The sequence below is a fragment of the Oncorhynchus mykiss genome, chromosome 19 (genome assembly GCF_013265735.2).
Source record: "Oncorhynchus mykiss isolate Arlee chromosome 19, USDA_OmykA_1.1, whole genome shotgun sequence".
NCBI lineage: Eukaryota > Metazoa > Chordata > Actinopteri > Salmoniformes > Salmonidae > Oncorhynchus > Oncorhynchus mykiss.
In genome coordinates, this window is record NC_048583.1 from 3790706 (window position 1) to 3809122 (window position 18417).

Sequence of the window (18417 nt, forward strand, 5' to 3'; positions counted from 1 at the left end):
TATTATAGTATGTAAAACTTAAAAAATTAAGTATGCTTTAAATGCCAGGATGTCATACTCTTTTCGGCTTATCATCAAGTAGGATTCACTGCACACTATTTAGGAAGAGCAATCGTCTTTTTCACACCTACATGTTTTTTTTTTACAACAGCTAATAAAATCAGAATAGGGGACGCGCTTCATTTGATTTGTTGATTTGTGTCGCTTACTGCATTCGTTCTCACTAAACAGAACATTCTAAATAGTATGTAGTACGATTAGTACCAAGTAGGCAGTTTTAATAAGTAGTAGGAAAGACAGATTTTGGACACGGCCAGGGTTGGGGGGTGGGGGGTGGATAAAAGAGAAAGAGGCAGATAAATGAACAAAATATGAAAAAACTGATTTCAGAGGTAAACAACGGATCAGGTAGATGTCGATAATGTCCGCTGACAGACAGTCAGTCCTACGACGGATGGTGTTATTCCTTCTCATGTAACGTGGGCTGTTGGATTAGTGTTATTCCTTCTCATGTAACGTGGGCTGTTGGATTAGTGTTATTCCTTCACATGTAACATGGGCTGTTGGATTAGTGTTATTCCTTCTCATGTAATGTGGGCTGTTGGATTAGTGTTATTCCTTCTCATGTAACGTGGACGTTTGGATTAGTGTTATTCCTTCTCATGTAACGTGGGCTGTTGGATTAGTGTTATTCCTTCTCATGTAACGTGGGCTGTTGGATTAGTGTTATTCCTTCTCATGTAACGTGGGCTGTTGGATTAGTGTTATTCCTTCTCATGTAACGTGGGCTGTTGGATTAGTGTTATTCCTTCTCATGTAACGTGGACTGTTGGATTATTGTTAATCCTTCTCATGTAACGTGGGCTGTTGGATTAGTGTTATTCCTTCTCATGTAACATGGGCTGTTGGATTAGTGTTATTCCTTCTCATGTAACGTGGGCTGTTGGATTAGTGTTATTCCTTCTCATGTAACGTGGGCTGTTGGATTAGTGTTATTCCTTCTCATGTAACGTGGGCTGTTGGATTAGTGTTATTCCTTCTCATGTAATGTGCGCGCTTGGATTAGATGTTGGTTTCGCCGCTAATTTGGCATCGTCCTGCCGTCCTGATGCAATGCAACACCAACCAGAACAGGAACAAGAGGAAACATCAACAACAACAGTGAAATGCTAATAATGAGTTGTGGAGACTGGAAGTCCCTTATGTTGGAGCTGGTGAAAAGTGTTTGGACTTGACAAAAAACTGAGGAGTTGGGGTATATCTACACAGTGCATGGAGAGGAGTTGGGGTATATCTACACAGTGCATGGAGAGGAGTTGGGGTATATCTACACAGTGCATGGAGAGGAGTTGGGGTATATCTACACAGTGTATGGAGAGGAGTTGGGGTATATCTACACAGTGCATGGAGAGGAGTTGGGGTATATCTACACAGTGCATGGAGAGGAGTTGGGGTATATCTACACAGTGCATGGAGAGGAGTTGGGGTATATCTACAAAGTGCATGGAGAGGAGTTGGGGTATATCTACACAGTGCATGGAGAGGAGTTGGGGTATATCTACACAGTGCATGGAGAGGAGTTGGGGTATATCTACACAGTGCATGGAGAGGAGGAAGGGAAGGGTACCAAAACATGTCTGCAGCATTGAAGGTCCCCAAGAACACAGTCGCCTCCATCATTCTTAAAAATGGAAGAAATTTGGAACCACCAAGACTCTTCCTAGAGCTGGCCGCCCGGACAAACTGAGCAATCAGGGGACAAGGGCCTTGGTCAGGGAGGTGAACAAGAACCCAATGGTGACTCTGACAAACCTCCAGAGTTCCTCTGTGGAGATGGGAGAACCTTCCAGAAGGACAACCATCTTTGCAGCACTCCACCAATTAGGCCTTTATGGTAGAGTGGCCAGACGGAAGCCACTCCTCAGTAAAAGGCACATGAGAGCCCACTTGGAGTTTGCCAAAAAGCATCTAAAGGACTCTCAGACCATGAGAAACAAGATTCTCTGGTCTGATGAAACCAAGATTGAACGCTTTGGGCTGAATGCCAAGCGTCACGTCTGGAGGAAACCTGGCACCATCTCTACGGTGAAGCATGGTGGTGGCAGCATCATGCTGTGGGGATGTTTTTCAGCGGCAGGGACTGGGAGACTCGTCAGGAGCGGGGGAAGATGAAAAGAGCAAAGTACAGAAAGGTCCTTGATGAAAACCTGCACCAGAGCGCTCAGGACCTCAGACTGGGGCGAAGGTTCACCTTCCAACAGGACAACGATCCTAAGCACACAGCCAAGACAACGCAGGAGTGGCTTTGGGACAAGTCTATGAATGTCATTGAGTGGCCCAGCCAGAGCCCGAACACGATCAAACATCTCTGGAGACTTGAAAACAGCTGTGCAGTGACGCTCCCCATCCAACCTGACAGAGCTTGAGAGGATCTGCAGAGGAGAATGGGAGAAACTCCCCAAATACAGCTGTGCCAAGTTTGTAGCATCATACCCATGAGGACTCAAGTCTGTAATCACTGCCAAAGGTGTTTCAACAAAGTACTAACTAAAGGGTCTGAACATTTTTGGGAGTAAAAATGTCTAAAAACCGGTTTTTGCTTTTCATTATGGGGTGTTTTGATGTCATTATGGGGTATTGTGTGTAGATTGATGAGGGGAAAAAACGATTTAATCCATTTTAGAATAAGGCTGTAACGTAACAAAATATGGCAAAAGTCAAGGGGTCTGAATACTTCCCGAATGCACTGTATATACCGACCTACCTCAATGACCGCGTACCCTTGCACATCGACTCGGTACTGGTACCCTGTATCACAGTAGGTTGGACCTTCATTGGGGAGGACAGGCTCATGGTAATGGCTGGAGGGGAATGGTATCATATACATGGCTTCCATGTGTTTGATGCCGTTCCATTTGCTCTGTTACGGCCATTGCTATGATCCGTCCTCCCCTCAGCAGCCTCCTTTGCCGTGAATATAGCCAAGTTCTTGTTATAATTTGTTGTTTTTCTCTCTGTATTGCTGGTTGAGAGCCCGTAAGTCAGCATTTAGTCCACACCTGTTGTTTACCAAGCATGTGACAAATAACATGTGATTTGATGTTGTGGTACTGTTGTGACATTGACTGTATCACTGCCACCTCTATAACAACGAGTGATGCTGCACCAGTGGAGGCTGCTGATGGGAGGACGGCTCATAGTGATGGCTGGAATGGAGTCAATGGAATGGCATCTAACACGTGGTTTCCCAGCCATTATCATGAGCCGTGCTGCAGCTCTACTGTCTAGAACAGTAGATGAGAGAAACACACCATCTACATCACTCCCCCATCATGACGTTTACTTACGTTCATTCTTCGGTCATCGGCTGCAGCTGATTCTCTCTCTCACACACTCACACCTACCTAACCTTCTGTCTCTCTACATCCTTTTCTCTCTTTCCTCTTCTCCTCAGCATGTCTCTCTCTCTTTTCCTCAGCATCTCTCTCTCTCTTTTCCTCAGTATGTCTCTCTCTCTCTCTCTTTTCCTCAGCATGTCTATCTCTCTTTTCCTCAGTATGTCTCTCTCTCTCTTTTCCTCAGCATGTCTCTCTCTCTTCTCCTCAGCATGTCTCTCTCTCTTCTCCTCAGCATGTCTATCTCTCTCTTTTCCTCAGTATGTCTCTCTCTCTCTTTTCCTCAGCATGTCTCTCTCTCTTTTTCTCTTTCCTCAGTATGTCTCTCTCTCTCTTCTCCTCAGCATGTCTCTCTCTCTTTTCCTCAGCATGTCTCTCTCTCTCTTTCCTCTTCTCCTCAGCATGTCTCTCTCTCTTTCCTCTTTTCCTCAGCATGTCTCTCTCTCTTTCCTCGTCTCCTCAGCATGTCTCTCTCCCTTTCCTCTTCTCCTCAGCATGTCTCTCTCCCTTTCCTCTTCTCCTCAGCATGTCTCTCTCTTCCTCTTCTCCTCAGCATCTCTCTCCCTTTCCTCTTCTCCTCATCATGTCTCTCTCTCTTTCCTCTTCTCCTCAGCATGTCTCTCTCCATTTCCTTTTCTCCTCAGCATGTCTCTCTCTCTCTTTTCCTCAACATGCCTCTCTCTCTCTCTTCCTCTTCTCCTCAGTATGTCTCTCGCTCTTTCCTCATCTCCTCAGCATGTCTCTCTCTTTCCTCTTCTCCTCAGCATGTCTCTCTCTCTTTCCTCTTCTTCTCAGCATGTCTCTCTCTCTCTTTCCTCTTCTCCTCAGCATGTCTCTCTCTCTTTCCTCTTCTTCTCAGCATGTCTCTCTCTCTCTTTTCCTCAACATGCCTCTCTCTCTCTCTTCCTCTTCTCCTCAGTATGTCTCTCGCTCTTTCCTCATCTCCTCAGCATGTCTCTCTCTCTTTCCTCTTCTCCTCAGTACGTCTCTCTCTCTTTCCTCTTCTCCTCAGCATGTCTCGCTCTCTCTTTCCTCTTCTCCTCAGCATGTCTCTCTCCCTTTCCTCTTCTCCTCATCATGTCTCTCTCTCTCTTTCCTCTTCTCCTCATCATGTCTCTCTCTCTTTCCTCTTCTCCTCAGAATGTCTCTCTCCATTTTCTTTTCTCCTCAGTATGTCTCTCGCTCTTTCCTCATCTCCTCAGCATGTCTCTCTCTCCCTTTCCTCTTCTCCTCATCATGTCTCTCTCTCTCTTTCCTCTTCTCCTCATCATGTCTCTCTCTCTTTCCTCTTCTCCTCAGCATGTCTCTCTCTCTCTTTCCTCTTCATGTCTCTCTCTCTTTCCTCTTCTCCTCAGCATGTCTCTCTCCATTTTCTTTTCTCCTCAGTATGTCTCTCGCTCTTTCCTCATCTCCTCAGCATGTCTCTCTCTCTCTTTCCTCTTCTCCTCAGCATGTCTCTCTCTTTCCTCTTCTTCTCAGCATGTCTCTCTCTCTCTCTTCTCCTCATCATGTCTCTCTCTCTCTTTCCTCTTCTTCTCAGCATGTCTCTCTCTCTCTCTTCTCCTCATCATGTCTCTCTCTCTTTCCTCTTCTCCTCATCATGTCTCTCTCTCTCTTTCCTCTTCTCCTCAGCATGCCTCTCTCTCTCTTTCCTCTTTTCATCAGCATGTCTCTCTCTTTCTCTAGTTCTCCTCAGCATGTCTCTCTCTCTTCTCCTCAGCATGTCTCTCTCTCTTCTCCTCAGCATGTCTCTCTACTTCCGCTTCTCCTCAGTATCTCTCTCTCTCTCTCTTCTCATCATCATGTCTCTCTCTCTCTCTCGCTCTCTCTCTCTTCTCCTCATCATGTCTCTCTTTCCGCTTCTCCTCAGTATCTCTCTCTCTCGCTCTCTCTCTCTCTCTTCTCATCATGTCTCTCTTTCCTCTTCTCCTCAGCATGTCTCTCTCTTTCCACATGTCCTCAGCATGTCTCTCTCCCTTTCCTCTTCTCCTCAGCACGTCTCTCTCTCTATTTCCTCTTTTCCTCAGCATGTCTCTCTCTTTCCACATGTCCTCAGCATGTCTCTCTCTCGCTTTCCTCTTCTCCTCTCCTGTCCTCTCTCTCTCTCTGTCATTTGGTCAGACACTATCAAATAAAACACATTCAGACTTGAAGAGCTCAACTCCTTCAGAACAGGTGTGTGTGATATAACCCTACTAATCAGATAGGTAGGAGTGTCTCTTTTCTCAGTTTGTCACCACATTATCATTTATTAAGCAGATTGAGTACAGCAGTTGAAATGACCCCCCCGCCCCATGCACCCTGTCCCGGTGTCTGCAGCCTCTCAGCTAGCAGCATCAAGTAGCCTCTTCACCCTTCACTCTGAAGACGGCGCCTCAGACTCACTTTATAAGGAAGCTGAAAAAGAGACAGAGAGAGAGAGACAGAGAGAGCGTGTGATTACAGAGCGCTCGCCAGTTAGTGTGTGACAAAGTCAACTGCGTTCTGACTGTATTAAGTGTCGTTCAGTAGATTTCATTGTGATCTGACTGTATTAAGTGTTGTTCAGTAGATTTCATTGTGATCTGACTGTATTAAGTGTTGTTCAGTAGATTTCATTGTGATCTGACTGTATTAAGTGTCGCTCAGAAGAATTAATTGTGATCTGACTGTATTAAGTGTCGCTCAGTAGATTTCATTGTGATCTGACTGTATTAAGTGTCGTTCAGTAGATTTCATTGTGATCTGACTGTATTAAGTGTCGCTCAGTAGATTTCATTGTGATCTGACTGTATTAAGTGTCGCTCAGTAGATTTCATTGTGATCTGACTGTATTAAGTGTCGCTCAGTAGATTTCATTGTGATCTGACTGTATTAAGTGTTGTTCAGTAGATTTCATTGTGATCTGACTGTATTAAATGCTGTTCAGTAGATTTCATTGTGATCTGACTGTATTAAGTGATGTTCAGTAGATTTCATTGTGATCTGACTGTATTAAGTGTTGTTCAGTAGATTTCATTGCGATCTGACTGTATTAAATGATGTTCAGTAGATTCCATTGCGATCTGACTGTATTAAATGATGTTCAGTAGATTTCATTGTGATCTGACTGTACTAAGTGTCGCTCAGTAGATTTCATTGTGATCTGACTGTACTAAGTGTCGCTCAGTAGATTTCATTGTGATCTGACTGTACTAAGTGTCGCTCAGTAGATTTCATTGTGATCTGACTGTATTAAGTGTCGTTCAGTATATGTCATTGTAATATGACTGTATTAAGTGCTGTTCAGTAGATTTCATTGTGATCTGACTGTATTAAATGCTTTTCAGTATATTTTATTGTGATCTGACTGTATTAAATGCTGTTCAGTAGATTTCATTGTGATCTGACTGTATTAAGTGTCGCTCAGTAGATTTCATTGTGATCTGACTGTATTAAGTGTCGCTCAGTAGATTTCATTGTGATCTGACTGTACTAAGTGTCGCTCAGTAGATTTCATTGTGATCTGACTGTACTAAGTGTCACTCAGAAGATTTCATTGTGATCTGACTGTACTAAGTGTCGCTCAGTAGATTTCATTGTGATCTGACTGTACTAAGTGTCACTCAGTAGATTTCATTGTGATCTGACTGTATTAAGTGTTGCTCAGTAGATTTCATTGTAATATGACTGTATTAAGTGCTGTTCAGTAGATTTCATTGTGATCTGACTGTATTAAGTGTCGAACAGTAGATTTCATTGTGATCTGATTGTATTAAGTGTCGTTCAGTAGATTTCATTGTGATCTGACTGTATTAAATGCTGTTCAGTAGATTTCATCTTGATCTGACTGTACTAAGTGTCGCTCAGTAGATTTCATTGTGTTCTGACTGTATTAAGTGTTGTTCAGTAGATTTCATTGCGATCTGACTGTATTAAGTGTTGTTCAGTAGATTTCATTGCGATCTGACTGTATTAAGTGTTGTTCAGTAGATTTCATTGCGATCTGACTGTATTAAGTGTTGTTCAGTAGATTTCATTGCGATCTGACTGTATTAAGTGTTGTTCAGTAGATTTCATTGCGATCTGACTGTATTAAGTGTTGTTCAGTAGATTTCATTGCGATCTGACTGTATTAAGTGTTGTTCAGTTGATTTCATTGCGATCTGACTGTATTAAGTGTTGTTCAGTAGATTTCATTGCGATCTGACTGTATTAAGTGTTGTTCAGTAGATTTCATTGCGATCTGACTGTATTAAGTGTTGTTCAGTAGATTTCATTGCGATCTGACTGTATTAAGTGTTGTTCAGTAGATTTCATTGCGATCTGACTGTATTAAATGATGTTCAGTAGATTTCTTTGTTATCTGACTGTATTAAGTGTTGTTCAGAATTTTCTCGGACTGCATGCTGCTAACTGTTGTTTTGATGATTATGGGTGTTACTTGTTACTTATATTCTGATAGCTGGAGAATCTGGATGTGTCCTAAATGGTACCCTACCAGATCTCTACGGGTCCTGGACAAAATTAGTGCTCATAAAAGAACAAAGGTCGCTATTTGGGGCAAAGCCATTGATTCGAGCAGAGGCTGACAAAATCCTTTTGGGATAAAGCATCTGACAAGTGTCGCTGATGAGTTGATGCGACTCACTTTTTTTTATTTTTTTTTAACCTTTATTTTACTAGGCAAGTCAGTTAAGAACAAATTCTTATTTTCAATGACGGCCTAGGAACAGTGTGTTAACTGCCTGTTCAGGGGCAGAACAACAGAATTGTACCTTGTCAGCTCGGGGGTTTGAACTTGCAACCTTCCGGTTACTAGTCCAACGCTCTAACCACTGGGCTACCCTGCCGCCCAGTGTAGTCTGACGCATCTGATGCGGCTCATCTGACGACTCTTCTGACGACTCATCTGACGCGACTCATCTGACGCGACTCATCGGACCCGACTCATCGAACGCGACTCATCGAACGCGACTCATCTGACGGGACTCATCTGACGCGACTCATCTGACGGGACTCATCTGACGGGACTCATCTGACGGGACTCATCTGACGGGACTCATCTGACGCGACTCATCGGACGCGACTCATCGGACGCGACTCATCGGACGCGACTCATCGGACGCGACTCATCGGACGCGACTCATCGGACGCGACTCATCGGACGCGACTCATCTGACGCGACTCATCTGACGCGACTCATCTGACGCGACTCATCTGACGAAGTTCAAAAGTGGGTAAAGTTGTTTTCCAAGGGCAGTTTGAGTTCGCTCGGTTAGGAAAAAATGCAACACAATGTTCTGGGTGAAAAGTGTCTGGGTGTGTTCCATGTTAGAGGGTGGATGGTGTGAACTTAGACACCCCTGGAGACCTGGAGTGAAGTACTCTATTTATACACTATGTAGTGCCAGGAGTTTATCCAGACCACCTCAACTGAAAAACTCTGGGCACAGACGTTTTCCTGGGTAAGTCATGTGTCCAGGAAAACTCCTGACCCTAATGTGTGTGTGAATGCCATTGGTAACATGGTGAAGTCCATGTTGTGTGTTACCTGTAGGGGTAGCCGTGGTACTTGGACCTGAAGATGGACAGCAGGAAACTGAAGAAGAACACCACCAGGCCCAGTCCCACCAGGCAGATAACTGAAACACATAGCACAACATTACACACACACAGTCCCACCAGGCAGATAACTGAAACACATAGCACATTACACACACACACACACACACACACACACACACACACACACGGCAGATAACTGAAACACATAGCACAACATTACACACACACACTACAACACACAGTCCCACCAGGCAGATAACTGAAACACACAGCACAACATTACACACACACACTATCACACACGTACACGCACAACCACACACACTACCCCTCACAAGCACACACACTACCACTCACACATACTACCCCTCATACACACACACACCCCTTTAGTATGATAACGAGGCAATTTATAGTTATTTTGGGATGGTTAAAATCACCTCAATGACAAAAGATGAGAATGATTCCCTCCCTCCCTCCCTCCCTCCCTCCCTCCCTCCCTCCCTCCCTCCCTCCCTCCCTCCCTCCCTCCCTCCCTCTCTAGGTTGGTCATATTCCCCACTGCAGTATGTTGTCTGGTAGTATAATTAGCTATCAGACAGTGGTAAGTGTAAAGGGTGTGTGGAGGACCTATTGAATGGATTTGATGTCACCACTGAGATCCTTCAACAGTCCTCTACGTAGCTGTGGGTTGAAGACAGGGCTGAGGGGAACTAATGTCACATTGTCACGTAAGCAGTATAATGTAAGCTCTTCGTAATCATCACTAAGGCTTATATTCTGACGTTTACCAGCCTGTGGTTTTTATAATCATATCATATATATATATATATATATATATATTTGTTTTTTAAATAATGGGTTTCTTTGAAAATTAGTCACTACGACATCGTCCCAAATGGGTCCCTACTTGGGACGCATTACGTTTGACCAAGGCCCAAAGGGAGGGTACAGGGTGCCATTTGGGACTCATACTGTGAATGATGGGTGTTCCTGCTGATTCAGCGGCCCGGCAGTTCTAGCTTTTATTTGACTTATTCATTTCACCTTTATTTAACCAGGTAGGCAAGATGAGAACACGTTCTCATTTACAATTGTGACCTGGCCAAGATAAAGCAAAGCAGTTCGACAGATACAACGACACAGAGTTACACATGGAGTAAAACAAACAAACAGTCAATAATACAGTAGAAACAAGTCTATATACGATGTGAGCAAATGAGGTGAGATAAGGGAGGTACAGTGCCTTGCGAAAGTATTTGGCCCCCTTGAACTTTGCAACCTTTTGCCACATTTCAGGCTTCAAACATAAACATATAAAACTGTATTTTTTTGTGAAGAATCAACAACAAGTGGGACACAATCATGAAGTGGAACGACATTTATTGGATATTTCAAACTTTTTTAACAAATCAAAAACTGAAAAATTGGGCGTGCAAAATTATTCAGCCCCCTTAAGTTAATACTTTGTAGCGCCACCTTTTGCTGCGATTACAGCTGTAAGTCGCTTGGGGTATGTCTCTATCAGTTTTGCACATCGAGAGACTGACATTTTTTCCCATTCCTCCTTGCAAAACAGCTCGAGCTCAGTGATGTTGGATGGAGAGCATTTGTGAACAGCAGTTTTCAGTTCTTTCCACAGATTCTCGATTGGATTCAGGTCTGGACTTTGACTTGGCCATTCTAACACCTGGATATGTTTATTTTTGAACCATTCCATTGTAGATTTTGGTTTATGTTTTGGATCATTGTCTTGTTGGAAGACAAATCTCCGTCCCAGTCTCAGGTCTTTTGCAGACTCCATCAGGTTTTCTTCCAGAATGGTCCTGTATTTGGCTCCATCCATCTTCCCATCAATTTTAACCATCTTCCCTGTCCCTGCTGAAGAAAAGCAGGCCCAAACCATGATGCTGCCACCACCATGTTTGACAGTGGGGATGGTGTGTTCAGCTGTGTTGCTTTTACGCCAAACATAACGCTTTGCATTGTTGCCAAAAAGTTAAATTTTGGTTTCATCTGACCAGAGCACCTTCTTCCACATGTTTGGTGTGTCTCCCAGGTGGCTTGTGGCAAACTTTAAACAACACTTTTTATGGATATCTTTAAGAAATGGCTTTCTTCTTGCCACTCTTCCATAAAGGCCAGATTTGTGCAATATACGACTGATTGTTGTCCTATGGACAGAGTCTCCCACCTCAGCTGTAGATCTCTGCAGTTCATCCAGAGTGATCATGGGCCTCTTGGCTGCATCTCTGATCAGTCTTCTCCTTGTATGAGCTGAAAGTTTAGAGGGATGGCCAGGTCTTGGTAGATTTGCAGTGGTCTGATACTCCTTCCATTTCAATATTATCGCTTGCACAGTGCTCCTTGGGATGTTTAAAGCTTGGGAATTTTTTTTGTATCCAAATCCGGCTTTAAACTTCTTCACAACAGTATCTCGGACCTGCCTGGTGTGTTCCTTGTTCTTCATGATGCTCTCTGCGCTTTTAACGGACCTCTGAGACTATCACAGTGCAGGTGCATTTATACGGAGACTTGATTACACACAGGTGGATTGTATTTATCATCATTAGTCATTTAGGTCAACATTGGATCATTCAGAGATCCTCACTGAACTTCTGGAGAGAGTTTGCTGCACTGAAAGTAAAGGGGCTGAATAATTTTGCACGCCCAATTTTTCAGTTTTTGATTTGTTAAAAAAGTTTGAAATATCCAATAAATGTCGTTCCACTTCATGATTGTGTCCCACTTGTTGTTGATTCTTCACAAAAAAATACAGTTTTATATGTTTATGTTTGAAGCCTGAAATGTGGCAAAAGGTCGCAAAGTTCAAGGGGGCCGAATACTTTCGCAAGGCACTGTAAAGGCAAAAAAAATGCCATGGTGGCAAAGTAAATACAATATAGCAAGTAAAACACTGGAATGGTAGATTTGCAGTGGAAGAATGTGCAAAGTAGATAAAAATAAATAAAAATAATGGGGTGCAAAGGAGCAAAATAAATAAATAAATACAGTACGGGATGAGGTAGTTGATAGGGCTAAATTATAGGTGGGCTATGTACAGGTGCAGTAATCTGTGAGCTGCTCTGACAGTTGGTGCTTAAAGCTAGTGAGGGAGATAAGCGTTTCCAGTTTCAGAGATTTTTGTAGTTCGTTCCAGTCATTGGCAGCAGAGAACTGGAAGGAGAGGCGGCCAAAGGAAGAATTGGTTTTGGGGGTGACCAGAGAGATATACCTGCTGGAGCGTGTGCTACAGGTGGGTGATGCTATGGTGACCAGCGAGCTGAGATAAGGGGGGACTTTACCTAGCAGGGTCTTGTAGATGACATGGAGCCAGTGGGTTTGGCGACGAGTATGAAGCGAGGGCCAGCCAACGAGAGCGTACAGGTCGCAATGGTGGGTAGTATATGGGGCTTTGGTGACAAAACGGATGGCACTTTGATAGACTGCATCCAATTTGTTGAGTAGAGTGTTGGAGGCTATTTTGTAAATGACATCACCGAAGTCGAGGATCGGTAGGATGGTCAGTTTTACGAGGGTATGTTTGGCAGCATGAGTGAAGGATGCTTTGTTGCGAAATAGGAAGCCAATTCTAGATTTAATTTTGGATTGGAGATGCTTAATGTGAGTTTGGAAGGAGAGTTTACAGTCTAACCAGACACCCAGGTATTTGTAGTTGTCCACGTATTCTGAGTCAGAACAGAGTAGTGATGCTGGACGGGCGGGCAGGTGCAGGCAGCGATAGCTGAGAGACGAACTTTAAAAGGGGCTTGTTTTCTCCATGTGTCTCCATCACTGGACACGTTACAAAGACCTTGTTTTGCATTTTAATTACCGCTTCCTCAAGGATAACTGCTTTTGCACAAATATGTGTATGTGTGTACATGCATGTGTTTGTCCGGTCTCAGTAGAACTACAACAGTGGGCCTCTGAAGCTCTGCATTAATCATGTTTACAGTACGCTCCAGCGCACACACACACGCACAAACAACCATGCACGCGCACACACACACACACACACACACACACACACACACACACACACACACACACACACGAGGTTGGCCTTCTGTGCTGCGCACGCACCACAAACACACACGCCGCGGAGGTCAGGGTTCATCTCTCTGGTGTTAATTAAAGGAACAGTGGACTGAGTGTCGGCCTCTTCACATCTGCCAGACTTAATTGACAGTTATGCAAATATCCATCATGCTTCTACAAATGATAATGTCATGTCATTATGTATGCAGCATGTGGGTTCCACTGGAAGTACCTCAGTGAGTCTAGCGGACTAGAAGGGGAAGGAGGAGAGATGAGCAGGGGAAGGTTGTGTGTGTGTGTGGGGGGGGGGGGGGGGGGGGGACATGCTGGGGGAACATGCCTTGGTCCCTCTGTTCCTCCCCCTGCTGTGAGGAGGAGACCCCCTACACACACACAGACACACACATAGTGGGAGGAGAGAGGAGCAGGGGAAGGAGGGAAGGAGGAGAGAAGAGGAGGAGAGAGGAGGAGAGAGGAGGAGGAGAGAGGAGCAGGGGAAGGAGGAGAGGGAAGGAGGAGAGAGAAGGAGGAGAGAGGAGGAGAGAGGAGGAGGAGAGAGGAGCAGGGGAAGGAGGAGAGGGAAGGAGGAGAGAGGAAGAGGAGAGAGGAGGAGAGAGGAGCAGGGGAAGGAGGAGAGAGGAGCAGGGGGAGGAGGAGAGAGGAGCAGGGGAAGGAGGAGAGAGTAGGAGGAGAGAGGAGGAGGGGAAGGAGGAGAGAGGAGCAGGGGAAGGAGGAGAGGGGAGGAGGAGAGAGGAGCAGGGGAAGGAGGAGAAGAGAGCAGCAGGGGAAGGAGGAGAAGAGAGGAGCAGAGGAAGGAGGAGGAGAGAGGGGCAGGGGAAGGAGAAGAGAAGAGGAGGAGAGAGGAGGAGAAGAGAGGAGCAAGGGAAGGAGGAGAAGAGAGGAGCAGGGGAAGGAGGAGAAGAGAGGAGCAGGGGAAGGAGGAGAAGAGAGGACGGGAAGGAGGAGAGAGGAGCAGGGTAAGGAGGCGAGAGGAGCAGGGGAAGGAGGAGAGAGGAGCAGGGGAAGGAGGAGAGGGGAGCAGGGTAAGGAGGAGAGAGGAAGGAGGAGAGAGGAGAGAGGAAGGAGGAGAGAGGAGCAGGGGAAGGAGGAGAGGGGAACAGGGGAAGGAGGAGAGGGGAACAGGGGAAGGAGGAGCAGGGGAAGGAGGAGAGAGAAGGAGGAGAGGGGAGCAGGGGAAGGGGGAGAGAGGAAGGAAGAGAGAGGAGCAGGGGAAGGAAGAGAGAGGAGCAGGGGAAGGAGGAGAGAGGAGCAGGGGAAGGAAGAGATAGGAGCAGGGGAAGGAAGAGAGAGGAGCAGGGGAAGGAAGAGAGAGGAGCAGGGGAAGGAGGAGTGGGGAGCAGGGGAAGGAGGAGAGAGGAAGGAGGAGAGAGGAGCAGGGGAAGGAAGAGAGAGGAGGAAGGAGGAGAGGGGAGCAGGGGAAGGAGGAGAGAGGAGGAGAAGAGAGGAGCAGGGGAAGGAGTAGAGAGGGCAAGGGGAAGGAAGAGAGAGGAGCAGGGGAAAGAGGAGAGGGGAGCAGGGGAAGGAAGAGAGAGGAGGAAGGAGGAGAGGGGAGCAGGGGAAGGAGGAGAGAGGAGAAGGAGGAGAGAGGAGCAGGGGAAGGAGGAGAGAGGAGGGGAATGTTTGCATACAGTATGTGTGTGTGTGTGTGTGTGTGTGTGTGTGTGTGTGTGTGTGTGTGTGTGTGTGTGTGTGTGAGAGATCAAGGATTAGATGCTGTGAGGCAATGACAAATGTGTGTTTCTGTTCCTACATGTGCTAATGGGGGATGTCCTTCTGGAAATCATATTCTCACCCCCTCAGAGAGAGATGGGCTCAGACACATCACATATTCTGACATTGGCAACAGTACAGTGTTGAGACGAATGTGCTTTGTATTGTTCACCATGTTATTGCCCTGTACACCGGTTGACATATTTCTCCAAGCAGTACAGCATTGCTGGAACTTCCTGATATTTATCTCTACTGTACTGTTAATAGCAGAGAGAAATTACTTCTGGCACTGAAGAACAACTATCTGGTCCTCACCTTGTTCACACCGTGGTGGTGTTTAAATAGGAGAGTGGAATCTCACTCCACTGAAGTATGCATTGAATGAGAGAGAGAGAGAGAGAGAGAGAGAGAGAGAGAGAGACAGCACAGACCCAGACAACAGTCCAGCACAACAACAACACAACAACACCCCCTTAACCAGACCCGGAGAGCTGGAGGTGGACAGAGACATATCTGCACTCTGGACAGTGGTGAGACAACTACAACAGGAGAAAGAGCAGGAGCAGAACAGAGCACTAAAGGAGAGGATCAGACTGCTGGAGGAGAAGTTGAGGGGGATGGAGGAGAGGGTGAGGGAGATGGAGGACAGGATCAGACTGCTGGAGGAGAGGTTGAGGGGGATGGAGGAGAAGGTGAGGGGGATGGAGGAGAGGATCAGACTGCTGGAGGAGAGGGTGAGGGGGATGTAGGAGAGGATCAGACTGCTGGAGGAGAGGGTGAGGGGGATGGAGGAGAGGATGAGGGGGATGGAGGAGAGGGTAAGGGGGATGGAGGAGAGGATCAGACTGCTGGAGGAGAGGTTGAGGGGGATGGAGGAGAGGGTGAGCGGGATGGCATGTGACAGAGAACAACCCACTAGAGAGGTGGCCACTCCCACAGAGAAGCCAGCAGAACAGCCCACCTCAGCCCACAAAAGTCTCGACACCACAGCAGAACAGTCCACACCAGACCCTGACCACAGAGTCGACATCACAGCAGAACATCACCCCCTCTGAGCACCCCCCCCGTCACCCCTTCTGACAACCCCCCCACACCCACGGACGACAAACACAAGACACAGATTGTACACCTTATGGACTCAAATGGGAAATATATAGAAGGGAAAAAAAGTTTTCCCAAACACAGTGTGTCTAAACTCTGGTGTCCAAACACGACCTTCTGTCTGAGGACCAACTAGGCTCACCTAGCCACATAATTATACACACAGGCACAAACAACCTGAGAGCACAGCAGGAAAGGGTGGCCACAGCACTGAAGGGAGTGATTGAAAAGGCTTCTTCTACTTTCCCCAACGCACAAGTGGTTATCTCCACCCTGCTACCACAAAAAGACTTCCACCCTGCCACAATACAGCGGGTAAACGCAAGTATTTCCCGTGACTGTGCCTCAAAACTAAATGTTTTCCTGACCCACCACTCCACCCTGGACTTTAACAGCCTCTATGACCAGGTCCACCTCTACAAGGCAGCAGTGCCCACCTTTGCCCGGACTCTAAAGGACATCGCTCTCAAACGTATCCCCAACACTTCACACAGGAGCAACAGATCAATAGACACCCAAACCAGACCAGCAAGACACCCTCCAAGACCTGCAGGAACCCTCCTGGACCTACACATAGAGGACCCACGCCAAGAGGACTCACATCCAGACCACAGCACCCCCAGACACATCCACACCCCCACCCCAACCAATCAACACCCCCCCACGTCAACCATGCCCACACCCCATTTAGGCCCCCTCAGATCAGACCTATGCCACTCCTGCCCACCCCATGCACCCCACCCCCGTAAAGAGGGCCTCAACATGGAAATCACACATACGCCCAGGTAGTGAGTTGGCAAACAGGCCCAACCCCCACTCTTACACTCGCTCAAGCCAATGGCATGTACCAGATGCTCAGCAGGCTCTGCTCACACTTACTGGCCTGAGGCCATATCACGACCAACAACATTGGACACTTTATGGAACAAAAAGCCTTCACTATATCATCCTGGAATATCCAAGGCCTGAGGTCATCTGCCTTTGGCCTAAAGAGCAGGAACGCAGACTTCACCAAAGAAATCGGTAATACAGACATTGTCATCCTGCAAGAAACCTGGTATAGAGGAGACGGAACCACTGGTTGCCCTCTAGGTTGCAGAGAGCTGGTAGTCCCATCCACCAAACTACCAGGTGTGAAACAGGGAAGGGACTCAGGGGGTATGCTAATTTGGTATAGAGCAGACCTAACTTACTCCATTAAATTAATCAAAACAGGAACATTTTACATTTGGCTAGAAATTCAAAAGGAAATTATCTTAACAGAGAAAAATGTCCTCCTGTGTGCTACCTATATCCCCCCACTAGAATCCCCATACTTTAATGAAGACAGCCTCTCCATCCTGAAGGGGGAAATCAATCATTTCCAGGCCCAGGGACATGTACTAGTCTGTGGCGACCTAAATGCCAGAACCGGACAAGAACCTGACACCCTCAGCACACAGGGGGACAAACACCTGCCTGCAGGTGACAGCATTCCCTCCCACATATGCCCCACTAGGCACAACTATGACAACATAAACAAAAACGGGTCACAACTCCTGCAGCTCTGTCGCACACTGGGTATGTACATAGTCAATGGTAGGCTTCGAGGGGACTCCTATGGTAGGTACACCTATAGCTCATCTCTTGGCAGTAGTACTGTAGACTACTTTATCACTGACCTCAACCCAGAGTCTCTCAGAGCATTCACAGTCAGCATCCCACTGACATCCCTATCAGACCACAGCAAAATCACAGTCTACTTGAACAGAGCAATACCCAATCACGAGGCATCAAAGCCAAAGGAACTGAGTAACAATAAGAAATGCTATAGATGGAAGGAATGCAGTTTGAAAACCTACCAAAAAACAATTAAGCAACAACAAATTCAATCCCTTCTAGACAATTTCCTGGGTAAAATGTTTCACTGCAATAGTTAAGGTGTAAACTTGTCAGTAGAAAATCTTAATAGTATATTTGACCTCTCAGCTTCCCTATCAAATCTAAAAATCTCAAATAGAAAACCGAAGAGAATGAACAACAATGACAAATGGTTTGATGAAGAATGCAAAAATCTAAGAAAGAAATTGAGAAACCTGTCCAACCAAAAACATAGAGACCCGGAAAACCTGAGTCTATGCCTTCATTATGGTGAATCACTAAAACAATACAGAAATACACTACGGAAAAAGAAGGAACAGCATGTTCTCGGGCCGACTCTTTTCTCTGTATATATCAATGATGTTGCTCTTGCTGCGGGCGATTCCCTGATCCACCTCTACGCAGACGACACCATTCTGTATACTTCCGGCCCGTCCTTGGACACTGTGCTATCTAACCTCCAAACGAGCTTCAATGCCATACAACACTCCTTCCGTGGCCTCCAACTGCTTTTAAACGCTAGTAAAACCAAATGCATGCTTTTCAACCGTTCGCTGCCAGCACCCGCACGCCTGACTAGCATCACCACCCTGGATGGTTCCGACCTTGAATATGTGGACATCTATAAGTACCTAGGTGTCTGGCTAGACTGTAAACTCTCCTTCCAGACTCATATCAAACATCTCCAATCGAAAATCAAATCTAGAGTCGGCTATTCCGCAACAAAGCCTCCTTCACTCACGCCGCCAAACTTACCCTAGTA

At 46.2% G+C, this 18417-nt stretch overlaps 1 protein-coding gene across 1 annotated transcript in view; it reads right to left on the reverse strand.

Annotated features, from left to right (window-relative positions):
* Positions 1–5613: 5613 nt before the first annotated feature.
* Positions 5614–18417, reverse strand: part of LOC110534787 (tumor suppressor candidate 3) — a 107458-nt gene continuing 94654 nt past the window's right edge. Inside the window, exons 9-10 of the mRNA XM_036953987.1 lie at positions 8908–8998; positions 5614–5792 (exon numbers count right to left, since the gene is read on the reverse strand). Coding sequence (XP_036809882.1) covers positions 5777–5792; positions 8908–8998 — 107 coding nt within the window. The 3' untranslated portion in view covers positions 5614–5776. The remainder of the gene's footprint in view (positions 5793–8907; positions 8999–18417) is intronic.